The sequence below is a fragment of the Artemia franciscana genome, unplaced genomic scaffold (genome assembly GCF_032884065.1).
Source record: "Artemia franciscana unplaced genomic scaffold, ASM3288406v1 PGA_scaffold_32, whole genome shotgun sequence".
Lineage (NCBI taxonomy): Eukaryota > Metazoa > Arthropoda > Branchiopoda > Anostraca > Artemiidae > Artemia > Artemia franciscana.
The window spans coordinates 525784-540034 of NW_027062665.1; the positions used below are offsets into that span (position 1 = coordinate 525784).

A 14251-nucleotide genomic window follows, 5' to 3' on the forward strand; every position below is an offset into this window, starting at 1 on the left:
TGTGTAAATTTATACCCCAAATTTGTTTCTAGAGTAACGAAGAAACTAACGAAGAAAGCTGTTTGTTCTCGACTTTTACGCCGGGATCTGAAAGGAGCTTTTGATGAAGTTATAAGGTAATTTAGCATTCTTATTTTAATATATTTGTGGAAAATTTATAATGACGGAAATGTCGTTAAAGACTGCTTACAAATCCGTAATAAGTCTTCTTTGTGTTTGTTGAGTTGAGAGATCCCATCTAAGACAGTGTCAAATAACACAATTTAGGAGGTGTAAAATACGTCTTGAAAATATGGTGGGGGGAGGGGGGATCTGTCGTTCTTTTTCAAAGAAAACACAAATAAAGGCATTTTCAATGAAATTATAAAAAAAAATCTAGAGGGGGATTATGAGGCGGTTCCAAGAATATGCGGGGCAAGTTTAAACTGCTGGAAAGAATAAATCATTATTCAAAGTTTAATTTATTCAAAAGTTTCATTTATCCAAACAACACTAGCAATATAAATAGTTGATTTATCGAAATATAATCCTTGACGAGCCTCCCGTCTTGATTTTTCATTTCATCAAAATATCCTTCTCTTTTATTTCTGCTATCAACTTGAATCAACTTCTTTCAATGGTAAATCAATTAACTGTTTAAAACCTCAAACATGTCACTCCTCTGTTACTCACATAAACTTCCTCAAATTTATCATCCAAATATGCGGGGCAAGTTTAAACTTCTGGGAAGAATAAATCATTATTCAAAGTTTCATTTATTCAAAAAAAATGTATTTTTTCCACTTTTTGTTGAAATTATACCCGTTTTCTCTCTCTAGTATTTATAAGCTTATGCTATATTTCAATGTCTGGACTCCAGTTATATTTTAGCCTGATGAAGGGTTATAAAGCTCCGATATGAAATTCATGAAATAATGCATTCTCAATCTGACGGAATATTTTTTTTTGAAATAATACTCTGCAAGATATCCTTCCATATGTTCTTCTTTTCTACCATAAGTGGGGATGTTATTTCTCACTTTTCTCCATGTCCGTTCTATATTTTGGGTATGGGCTCCTGTTGTAGGGTCAACAAAATTTAGGTCATGATTGACACGCAAATGCTGAAAGCCATGGTTGGCAGAAATTAGAACCTGCTATCTTTATGTTTCTCTGACTCTTAAAGCTCATGGGACGTAGGGAAATACATTTTGCTACTTCCCTAATTTCCACGAATTGGGTAATTTTTTTCAATGAAAAGCGGTTTTATTTTACATTTATCGGATAAACATCAAATCTGGTATGTAAGAGCAATACATTTTTTCAGTCTATAAACAACTTTGCTTGAAAATGAGCTGTAATAATTGGAAAATCGATTTATTTAATGGAATACTTTAATTTGCCACAGACGATGCAATTTTAGAACTGTATTATAACCATGGCATGTTATTGAGGAGCAAAGATTGCTCAATTTGTGGCCGGACTTGCGTTAAATCTGGAATTTATTTCTGTTGCCAGAAAACCAGGCGTATATCCATTCGTGATGGCCGTGAGATTGAAAGAAGAAAGCGTAATTTTAGAAAATCTATCTATCATAAAACGTGGCTGGAACGCTCACGCCTCACTCTACAACAGAATTTTCGGTTTTTGATGCTGTGGCTTCAGACTAATGCTTCAAGGGAGGAATTGATATTCAATAACAGCCCACTGTGATTGACACGCAAATGCTGAAAGCCATAGTGGGCTAGGCAGTCATAGGCCCTCCAAAAGTCACTGATTATTGTTGTACCTGGCAGGATTCTGTCACGTATTATTCCCAACAGTGTAGCACTACTTCTATCTGGCACGGCAACCATGAATGAATTTCCTGTAGATCGCTCTATACCACCAAATACCCAAACACCATCGACAATTCGACCACGATTGTACTTACGCTTGCCAAATCTAATGAGAACAAAAAAAAATAATGACTAAGCATTTAAAGATTATTGAAGAATTTATAAAATTAAGATTTCTTCAAAAAAAAATTAAGAGTAACGAAATTCATTGGTTCTCATTTGAAAGTGAATTGACCGCATAAATAACAAAAAACTAGTTTTTTTTAACTGAAAGTAAGGAGCGACATTACTTAAAACGAAAACGAACAGAAATTATGTTTTCAATATCTAAAGGATAATTCTGTAACTCAAGTAAACTTTCCCCCAAAGTGGCCAGAGGGCCACTAATAGAAATCGTCAAATTCCTCATGGTGGATGGCAGTTCCCCTCCACGACTAAATCCACCAGACCACAGGTATAAAGAAAAAATGTAAGGAAAAAAAGTAAAAAATGATATAACCAAGGTAAGGATAAATAAAGTTATATAATCAAGGCGAGGATAAATAAGAAAAAGCAGGGAAAGAGAAGAAAAAAGAAACAAGGAAAAACTAAGAAATAAACAAATAATCAGCACTGGAAATATAGACCATTCATTCATAATCATGATAATAATATACGAAAATAATCAGTTTGCGAATCACTAAAAACACAATAAAAAATGTTCTCCATAGGGGGGGGGATTAGCCAACGAGACAAATCTGTAAAAAACTACGACAAAAGAAAATAAGCAAAATAGAGCCTAGGAACTTTTTGAATGGGAGTTCTATTGTATTTTCTAAGGGTTAAAACTAAATGGAGGATTAACAGCCCTCCCAAAGCCCATAATTCAAAAAAAAATTCTATTAAAACTTTGAAAGAGCTTTCTTGTTTCGCACTGTTGAGTTATTCAGTGCTTATTTGTTTGGGGATGTCAATCTCATCATAGTCATCAGGACAAGAGTAGTACTTTTGGGAATTCGTTCATTATTCACATATAGTATATATGTTGCTGATAAAGGTATGATTGTTTGAACTTCACTTTACAAAAACATGAAGGACATTCAGACAAGCCTTACAAAGAATGCTCAGGGAAGTGTTTAAATGAATATATGTGTATATATAGATTGTCAACAGGACTCAGCAATGACTGAATATATTAATTTAAAACTTTCAGAAAATGATAAGGGAGATGATTAAAAAGACAAAATTTGCGTGCAACCAATACAACTACAGCTACTGACACTACTACTGCTACAATTACTACACTACTTCATTTAAAATATTTAGGAGCAATTTGAACCAAATAAAAATACTATGTGCATTTACTTTGTAAAAGGACCGTATGTCAAGAATTCATTTGGGTATTAAGTTAAAACTTTCGGAGAATATTTAAACGGGATGATTATCTGGACAAAAGACAATATATGCACTGATGATAAATAAAACTGCTACTGCTATATTTACTACTACTATTTCAACTTCTTCGACAACTAATCCTATTTCAACTACTAGTAAGGCTGAAAGTATTACGATAAGAAGTACAAGAATACTCAGGTTATAAATAGGACATATCAGCAATGTCAGAACAATGGCTAATTGTATTAAGTTGACACTTTAAGGACTTGACGAGAGGGCTTTTAGACTGACCCAAAAGAAATCCGTTCAAAAACTGCTGCTACTAGCATTACCACTATTGTTATTAATACTACTACTAGCAATACTAATAATAATGGGGTTAAAATGGGTGAAACCAATGTGCCCGGTGCTGACGACATGCAGTCAAGTGCAGGACGACAACCTGTATTCAGGTATAGGGTAACGACATGTAGTCAGCAATTGAACGTTGACATATTTATCTTTGAATTTGAGTGAGGATATAAAACCTTGATGAAGCGTTATTTAGTGTCGGAGTTCTGGATTGGACATTGATTGACTAGAATCTTCTTGAGGCGTAAAGGGGTCTGGATAAACAAAAATTACCAGTTGTCACAGGGGAGACGATACTACTATCAAATGTAAAAATCTGATTTTTTAAGGTAGATTAGCTGATTGTGCAGATCATTGCAAAATGCATGCTAAATTACTTTTATCTGGGCTAAAATATGGGTCGGCAGCGATTAGGGTAGTCATTGAAATGTTGGTGTTTGCTTAATAGCTTCAGAATTGATAAACTGATTTGTGGCTTTTCTTTATCTAACCATTTTATTCGTATTTTTCATGATTTTTTTCTGCTTGAGATACGATAAATATTATTTTTTTAAATGACTTTCAACTTCAATTATGTTCTTACCACTGGCAATGCATTCCATGCCCTTATCAATGAGCAAATCTTGCTTATATGGCCAAGGCAAAACAAGAACTCCAGATTGATCAGAATGTTCCAGTCGCCTACAGATCTGGTCTACACAGTATGTTGGATTGTTTTCTGCCACCTGAAAAATATACAAGAAGAGTTTACACCGAATTTAATTCCAGAAGTAAGGTTGGAAGGGAAGCTTGTCAAGATCGGCATTAATAACAAGAGGGTTATTAGAACTTCTCAGGTGGAGGAACAAAGGATGAATTATGGTCAAACCGGCGACTAAAAAGAGGTTGAAAAAATTGAAGGGGAATAGTCACGTTAAAATCGGGTGGGTTTTTCAACAGCAAATCCACCTCACAGCCATTGTTCTACATCATTTTCATTGTAGGACAGCACTGAAACCAGATTTGTAATTACTGTAGCTCCCCAAAAGGACATCTGGCCCCATGGACTGACGTAGCCTAGATAAGCAGTGGCTATCACGAGAAACAACAGAATGATCACTGTCATTCATGTCTCAAAGTAGTGGAAGAACCCATGATATATCCCTCCACCAATGTGAAAAAAAAAATTAAAAAAAGATGCCCCATCGCCATGGACAGTTTAAAGAAAACAGTCATAACTAATGTTTCGATAAATATGAGCAACTCTCAAAAATGCTAAATCAACTCTCTCCGTGCAATACATCGCTTAAAAAAAGGCCAGTGACGATCTGAATCATCAGACAGGGGCTTAGGAGGGATACAAAGTTTCATCAAATAGAAATATTGGCTGGTAGAGGTAGGTAGAGAGAGCGGATTTGATAGTTTGGAGGGTAGATTATCTTGTGTAAAAATAGCGTTGCAATTCTTTAAAGTTGGTAAGTTACTAAACTATTGATCGGAAGGGCTTCTTATTTCTGTTCAAAAAATTAATAGCCAGTAATAGGGCCAGAAATAGATATACTAACACGCACGAATAGGCTAAGAGGGTAAGAAAACTAACATTTAAATTGATCACTATTTAGTCGTTAATGCCTCGATGCCCTGTTGGAGGGTCTACAGATACATCAACCCTAGTTAAAATTGATAACGATATAACGATTGCAGGAAGGGCCCAGAGGAGGAAGGTTAATTTAATAGCAAACTTCTAATTATCTCTTGGTAAAAAACATAAATGAAGATCACTAGGATCCCTCCTTGAAAAATCTTCAAAAGAAATCATTCTCAAGTGATATACAAACTAAGAGAGTATGATCGAAAAGCGACAAGGTGAATGCAAATGCTAGAGAGTAATTGGGTAGGAGCATGTGTACAGAGATGACAACGATGAATAGGATATCAAATGCTAGTTTAATAAAAATATTATCTTTGGAAGTTAAAAATGTTATTAGCTCAATTAAAGACTGAAAGATTCTTATAAATTCGGCGTACAAGACCCAATATTGTTTTTTAATTACACAGGTAATTATAATAACTTACCTTTACACTGCTCCTAGGATTTACTTATTCTCTCCTCAAGAAGTAATAAATAAGGATAAAGATCTTCCAGAGCCATTGCTGACGCATAGGGCGTCGAATCGACGTTTCAGTTGCTGGGTGTTTTTTACGGGGACAAGTAGCAAGCTTGTCGCCCAACCTTGCTGCGGCGGGGATCGAACCCTGGGCCCCATATTCCCAAGGAAGAACATCAATCCACTGTACTACAACAGGTCCTCAAGAAGTAAACATCTTTTATTGACCCCGCAATGATTAGAATTCCTTATTCTTTTAATATTTAGACTGCTGATGTACTCAAAGTATATAATAATAATTAACACATTTTTTTTCTTCGGTATCTTATTTGGTGAAGGAGCGTTAGATTATCAGTCTCAGTATGTTTAGTACGTTCATCAAGATAAAACCAAAAACAGTTTTTAAATGATTAAGTGTTTTTTTCTTACAAAATGATTTCTGTCTAACTTTTCACAAGTCTCCGACAGCGCAAATTTTTAGAGCGCTTGACTCGGAAAAGAAAGGTCTTTGGTTCAATTTTGGAAGTCTGCAACATTTTTTATGAATTTTAAGATAGCCATTTTGTTCAGCATAGTAAAAAAATCTAACAACTATATCGTTGAGGACGACTTAATCCCTCAGAGTCCTCGGGGAAAGTGCTGCAAGGTCGAAATTTGGACCATTGTTTACATATAGTATTGGTTATTCGAATGTATACAGTCGTTTTAGAAGGAATATTTCTAATGTTGGTGGTTTTGGGGGTTTTTTTTGGCGGTTACGAGGGAGGATCTATTCATTGAGGAATTTTTACAGGGGAAGAGAATTTCCATCACTTGAGCTCTGGATTTTCCAGCATTATTTAAAAAAATTAATGAAAAATTTGAACTTTAGTATAAAGAGCGAGGTATTGACGGGGGGGGACCCACCTCGTATAAGTAAGAAAAATATACAAACATAGAAGTTTGCAATTTGATTCACTCGCATATGCAAAAAAAAACATAAACGATTTTCAAACGCGCAGGCGGATCTTTGATAAGCACTGAGGGAGTCAACAAGAGCATAACTGGGGATTTATTTTAAGTCCCTTCTCTAAAATCATTGCATGCAATAAGCCTTTTCTCTGTTCATCAAAATTATTATTGAAGTATCTCTTGTTGCTTGAAACTGTATCTTTTAGAGATGTCACATTTTTTAACTCTCTTTGGTTATAATCAATCCAATCTTTTCCATGTTCAATTGTTCTATTTTTAAATAACTCTAGTAGAGGTTTCAGCATAGTCTTATACATGGAAGAAGCTTCATCTTTATTGTATTTTATAGACGTATCACATTTTTGCATTATGTATCTTCTATTAATACTTCTATTAAACTGATATTTCTCTTATTCGTTTCAAAATTGTTTTCAGGAATCTTATTAACTTTAAAAATCCATGTTAATTTGTCTTTTTTGTTCTTTTTTTCTGATGTTCTAATGTCAACTTTTGTCTTTCTCTACTTTCTTGGTTTCTACTTATTTCTATTATTATAACTACTACCAAGTTGTTTTTTTCTTTTTCTTTTTTACTGTATGTTAGTGTTTATTCTTCCTCATCTTCATTTCATATTTATTGTTTGATTTAGGGTATTATTTATGGTTCTTTTAGCGCTCTATTACTGTGTTGTATGGCCCATAACAAACATATAATAGTGACATATAATAGTAATAGTGAATAAATGAATTAATGAATAAGGTAAAAAAATAATAGAAATTAACTGAAAATACTTACATTCCTGAAATAATCCACCTCATCTTCAGTCATCTTTATTTTTGGATTCACATCTGCCAGGCAACAAGCGCAGCACAAAGTGCTCAGATAATAGCCCAAAGAAATGGGAAATTGTTTGAATAATATCTATCAGGAAAAAAATCATGGCTTAGTGTTTAAAGATTATTTAAGGGTTTATATAATTAGCCATTGTAGCATCTAACTCATCCTTGGAAACATTGGATTTTACGTTAGACTTTGCTGAGCACCAAGTGCACTTGACCAACCCCCTAATTTTGTTCAGCCCATAGGCAATATCAATTGGAAACGAACTGAACAAAATCTAATGAGAACAAAAAAATAATGACTAAGCATTTAAAGATTATTGACGAATTTATAAAATTAAGATTTCTTCAAAAAAAAATTATGAGTAACGAAATTCATTGGTTCTCTTTTGAAAGTGAATTGACCGCATAAATAACAAAAAAACTAGTTTTTTTTTTAACTGAAAGTAAGGAGCGACATTACTTAAAACGAAAACGAACAGAAATTATATTTTCAATATCTAAAGGATAATTTTGTAATTCAAGTAAACTTTCCCCCAAAGTGGCCGGAGGGCCACTAATAGAAATCGCCAAATTACTCATGGTGGATGGCAGTTCCCCTCCACGACTAAATCCACCAGACCACAGGTATAAAGAAAAAATGTGAGGAAAAAAAAGTAAAAAATAATATAACCAAGGTAAGGATAAATAAAATTATATAATCAAGGTGAGGATAAATAAGAAAAAGCAGGGAAAGAGAAGAAAAAAGAAACAAGGAAAAACTAAGAAATAAACAAATAATCAGCACTGGAAATATAGACCATTCATTCATAATCATGATAATAATATACGAAAATAATCAGTTTGCGAATCACTAAAAACACAATAAAAAATGTTCTCCATAGGGGGGGGGGGAGTAGCCAACGAGACAAATCAGAAAAAACCAACGACAAAAGAAAATAAGCAAAATACGGCCTAGGAGCTTTTTGAATGGGAGTTATATTGTATTTTCTAAGGGTTAAAACTAAATGGCAGATTAACAGCCCTCCCAAAGCCCATAATTCCAAAAAAACATTCTATTAAAACTTTGAAAGAACTTTCTTGTTTCGCACTGTTGAATTATTCAGTGCTTATTACCAATCAAACTGAACTTATGAACTAACCAAAAAAATCTCAAGAGAAGAGAAGTTGAAATCTGTATCGTGTATATAATACCCAGTGAGAAGTGAGCCAAGCAGCTTCTCTTGAGTATGTGTTAAATCAATGCCCTAAGAGGAATTCTCTAGTTTTGTTTTGTGTCCATACAAAGTGAAGAGAAGCATTCTAGCACCTTCTCTTGGAGAAGTTAGTAACAGTGCTAGCAGTTGGGTCTCCACTGCCAGTAAGTGATAAGAATCTTCTTCTAAGGAAGAAGGATGGTGTAATATCATGCATGTTAAGTGATGATATGCCTGCTTGCTGTTGCTATATAATGCCTTTTGTTCCAGATATCTGGGTTTAAATAAATCATAGCATTGGTAACACACTACACATGGCATACCAGAAAACTGAGAAAAATATGATTTTGTCAAATTAAAAACTCAGAACATAAAATTTTTACCAAAAAAGTCCATGTAAACTGTTTATAATTGCTTCACTTTGGATTTTGAAATCTGGTGTGGGAATCTTTCAGTGAAGATTAAATTTTACCAATTTTCAATTTTTGGCTTTCTAGAAAGTAAAATACACACAGTTTGTGCGTATCTGGTAACATTGTCTCTGAAATCCTTGTTTTTATTTAATTTTTGGTAAATATATCACAGTTCATATAATTGACTTACCAATAAAGTGAACACACTACTCAATCCCTTTGTTATGTTCTTTACAACTATAATAATTACTTCTATCATTTACCTTTTGAGAAAGAACTATTGACAAGAAACATTAAAAAAAAAAATGGTAAAATACTAGTTTAGTAACTTTTGGCTATCTTGGAAAGGGGTTAGGTTAGGGAAATGAAACTTTAAGGGATGGGTCTAAAGGCTAAAGTATGTCCTGGGAAGATATTTGAAGATATTTTGAAAGATATCTCCCTCTAGAGGGTTCTCACCTTTGATGACCTTTTCACCTTTGATTGCAATTCTATATGTGTAAATACAAGAATATTTGGGCTGGAATAACTCCATAATGGTGAGTTTGCGGCAGTTTTGCAAGGGATAAAAGATGCTCAAAAAGTCAAAAAGTATCTATTAACAATAGTTTCATGACCCTAAACAATTGTTCAGGTAATGGAACATTGACCAAACAATTCCTAAGCTTTAAAAAAAAAACACTAATATGGCTTAGAATTCTACTCAAATAACAGGAATTGCATTTTGAGAACTAAAGCCAGAGAAAAAGCAACTTGTAACTGAAAATTAAGGTGATAAGTTGCTTTGTCAAAATTTCAATAGGTATAGGCTAGACCTGTCATATAGGTAAATTTCAGGACCCTCTAGAGGGAGAAAGAGTGGAGATGGGTACTTTAAAATACCTTACCAAGATATACTTTAGCCTGTAGACCCATCCCTAACAGTTTCAGTTTCCTAACCTAACCTGTTTCCAAGATAGCCTAGTCACTAAACTAGAATTTTGCCAAAACTATTCTGTGGCTTACTTTACAACTTGCATGATATCCTAACAGCAGGCTATCTAAGCAATTATGAATACAGCTCTACTAGCCTACATTATCCCTAGCCCCTAGATGCTCAAATATATGGTTCATTTTATATATTTCCCATGCACCTCTCTTGATTTAACCTGCAAATTGAATCAACTGTGACAAAACAAGAACCAGAAAACCAAGACTGAAAATAGGGGGACAGCAACTGAAATAAGGAGCCTATAATATATTAATTATTTACATATAAAGAATTTAGATCAGGAAACGCATTTTTAAAATAAAATCTCACATGGGAAAGGATTTAGCCAACGCAATATAGGCTAAAAGTTTAAACGGTAAAATTCTAGTCCATTGACTTCTTGCTATCTTGGAAAGTTGTAGGGCTAGAGAATTGAAACTTTCAGGGATGTGTCTACAGGCTAAAGTATATCCCGGGAAGTTATTTTGAGATCCCTAACTATACCCCTTCCCCCTCCTCTATATAACGCAGTTTTTCGTGCATTACAGCTTATATTTTGGTCAAATTTGATCCTATATTACTATTAAAAGTGTAAATCCTTGCTTACCTTAGGAAAATTCAACTTTTCACTGTTTTTTAAGCTACTATATTCCATAATTAGTTCACCTGCATTGAAAAACAATTATTACCTTTTATGGTATAGTTTAAAATTGAATGCAGGCATTTAAACGCATCCCCTGTTTGAAACTCTTATCTTTAAAAGGCTTTTGACAGGGGTAATACATATAAGACTTTGAACTTTTAAGGGGCTTCTCACACAAAATTATGATTTGTTGCTACAATTGCGTAAGGTTTATGTTATATGTGTCAATAAAATTTATTTTATAAATCATAACAGCATAGAGAAAGTCAATTTCTTCAAGAAGGCCCAATAATGATTCTTAGAAACCTGAAGAGAGGCGAAACAGAAATTTAGTGGGAAAAATAGCAAAAGTCCTAAATACATGATTGACGTAACTGTAACGGATACGCTCTCTTTGGGTGAGTTTTTTTTTTGGGGGGGGGGGTTAATTTGAAAAAAATATAAAGATGTATTTGTAACTTACGAATGGGTGATCAGATCTTAATGAAGTTTGATATTTAGAAGGATCTTGTGCTTCAGAGCTCTTATTTTAAATCCCAACCAGATCCAGTGACATTGAGGGGAGTTGGATGAGGAAACCAGAAATCTTGGAAGACGTGAAAATTGAGGTATCTTTATCTTCGAAATGGGTGGTCGGATCTTAATGAAACTTGATATAATCATATCTGTATGTGAATATATCTGTAAATATATCTGTATTGATCATATGTCTGAGATGCTTAATATAGATGCTTATACAGAAATTACTCTGTATATGAAAGGGGTTTTTCCTCCTCATCGCCCCGCTTTTTACGCTAAAGTTTGACACTTTCTGTTAACTTTACTTTTTAAAATGGTAAAAAACTTTAGCGTAAAGAGCGGGGTGTTAGGAGGAAAAGGCCCTTTCATATACGGAGTAACTTCTGTTCATTTTAAGTGTTAATGTTGCTCCTTACTTTCAGTTAAAAACACTTGTTTTTTTTAATTTATACCATAGTTTTATAAATATATATTTAAAATTATCAAAATAAGCCCTTAATAAACATTAATTACAACACAGCTATCCAGAAAAGAAGTTTTACAAAGGAAAGTAAAGGACCATATTAAACTTAAGACAAGCTTCAACACATTCCTATAATATTTAAAGCTCAATGTTTTGTGAGAAACCAGGAAAGGAAAATATATAATTAATGAAAAAAATCAAATAGTTGAGAAAATGAGAATTTTGTCAGCCAGTAGCAAAATATGAAGACGAAAATCAAGCAAATATTTCGACAAGGACCTCTGAATAATGGAAGTGTTTTCAAACAAAATGAAGTGGTGACTGTTATTGTGCACGTGTTGGGCCAAGGCAGAATCAAAATTCTCGGGCCTTGGGTGCAAACTATGACTTCGTTGATTGAAAATTTGTGTTTCAACAATCCCTTCTCCCAATTGTTGGCGTTTTACCAATATAGAAGATTTAGAAATGTTACACACCCCTTAAATTTTGAAAACTGGTATTTTTCACATTTCTAAATCTCTTTCATAGGGTGGTATCCAGGAAATTTTCAAGGGGGAAGGGGTATTAATCATTTTTTTGAGGAATCTTTATAAAACAAAAACTATGAAACGCATGAAAGACTTGTTTATATTCGTTTCGCTACGTTTTTACGAGTCAGAGAAAGGGTACATACCCTTTAGCCCTCCTGGATACGGCTTGCATTTTAATATCTGTCTCCCTCCCAAACTAGCCAACATATTTTTAAGGTTAATACCAATTTCACTATTTTAGGTCAAATCCCTGTACTTTTACAATTCCAAACATTCGCATATAAGGGCTTTAAAACTCTACAGTGGGGTTCTATTATTGTTTTGAAGTTAGGTAGCGAGGGAGATGCCTCAACGGGTGTATTTTAATGCCAAAACATCCCAACTGTATACGAGCCTTTTATAAATTAGTTCTAAGGGAGATACAAGAGGAAGGTGAAGGTAAAAATTGATATGAATTTCCAGGGTCGCGTCCAAGACTTTGGTATGGGAGGTTATTTTTTGGTGGGAGGAAAAAAAACTTAGAAAAAAGAAAAAATGCGAAATTGATATTTAATCTTTCTTGCTTTCTAGAAATATTTTTGGTCTACGCTGTTATTATGAGAGTAAGAGTTCATTAAACCCCAAAATCAGCAGAATTCATTCTGTATAGGAGGGGGACTGCCCCTGTCTCGACCTCACTTCTGCCTCGTGCTTTTAGAAACTTCGGAGGCTGAATTTTTGACCAGAAATTAAGTTCTAGTCCTTTCCTGTGTCAAAAGTGACTGAAAACCAACCGGCCGCAGGAGGGGTAATGGCGGGTATTTTCCATGGGGGGATTTTTCAGGGGAGGGGAGATTTTCAGATAGTGACAGGGCGGAGACATAAAGCATAAATAAACATAAAAAATTATAATTAAAACTGGCTTTAATGGTTTGTGATGTCCGATTTTCTTTGGTCTTGTGACCAAAAAAGATAAGCTTTTTTGTAAATCTTCTTGACAGGCTTTTATATCATGGTTTTAAAAAAAAACAATTCCAACAAGGTTGAACATGTAAAGGTCCTAACTTGCATTTAGCCCAATTAGATTGCCTTATATTTGTAGAATACCGAAAAACTGAGTACGGTGGTTCAGTTGCATGAGGGTTCAGTTGCAAGGGGGTTCAGCTGCATGGGGGCCAGAGGGTTCACTTGCACAATAGTTCAGTTGCACGGGGGTTCAGTTACACGGGGTTCAGTTGCACGAGGTTCAGTTACACGGGGCTCAGTTACACGGAGGTTCAATTGTACGTGAGTTCAGTTGCAAGGGCATTCAGTTACAAGGGTATTCAGTTACATGGGGTTCAGTTGCACGGGGTTTCGGTTGCACGTGGGTTCAGTTGCAAGGGCGTTCAGTTACAGGGTTGTTCAGTTACACGCACACCGTTTATCTCACTATGTCTAAACTAATTATCTCCATTAGCAGACTGAGAACTTGAGTATGGTCGTTATGACACGTAATTAAGTGATTAAGCATGACGGAACAAGAGCCACAAGGTCCAAACCGGCAGTGCTGATCTCCGTTTCGTGGCCCTTCAGCCAAGAAGTGCAAAGGGGGTTGGGGCCAGCCATCCTGTTCTTTCGCAAACCCTTCCTGCTTACATTCCCCAGATGTCTCCAGGGACCCATTTAGAGATGGGTCGACTCTGGTTCAGCTTACAGAGTCGCCACTGACCCTTATCCCGAACCCGTGTCCTTTGGGCAGAGAATTCTCAAACCAACGCATCACCCACTTATCCAGGACAGCTACCTTGAATAGACTTAATTAAAGTAGTTAAATCAAAATAATTACTGATACTTAAATAATTTTAATGACAAATTATTAAGAGTCAAAAATAAAATATTAATTAATAATCCAAAGAATTCCGTTAATAGGCTACATGAAATTGTTTTTAAATTTGGCCTGGGAATTTTGTGGGCAACGCACTAATCAAGATTTTGCCCCGGACGAAAGAGATGCCAGAACCACCGCTGGGTGGCTTTGATTTGTTTCTTAGAGATTTTCAGTGTTTTTTTTTTTTATTTCGATAGTAGCATTGTACGTTGAAAAAAAATTGTGAATTCTTGATTATTCTGGTTTCCA

The 14251-nt window shown here is 34.7% G+C and overlaps 1 protein-coding gene across 7 annotated transcripts in view; it reads right to left on the reverse strand.

The window, feature by feature from the left end:
• Nucleotides 1-14251, reverse strand: part of LOC136041641 (uncharacterized) — a 98039-nt gene that overhangs the window by 29533 nt on the left and 54255 nt on the right. Inside the window, exons 1-4 of one of the 7 annotated variants that reach the window (XR_010621078.1) lie at nt 10606-10933; nt 7376-7501; nt 4126-4267; nt 1769-1923 (exon numbers count right to left, since the gene is read on the reverse strand). Coding sequence is in view for 6 of the 7 variants with exons in the window: in XM_065726350.1 (XP_065582422.1) it covers nt 1859-1923; nt 4126-4267; nt 7376-7501; nt 10606-10653 (381 nt within the window). In the remaining variant the exon portion in view is untranslated. Of the gene's footprint in view, nt 1-442; nt 1924-4125; nt 4268-7375; nt 7502-10280; nt 10314-10605; nt 10934-11104; nt 11406-14251 lie in introns of those variants that run through there. The other 6 variants (XM_065726350.1, XM_065726348.1, XM_065726344.1 and 3 more) reach the window with 6 other exon arrangements.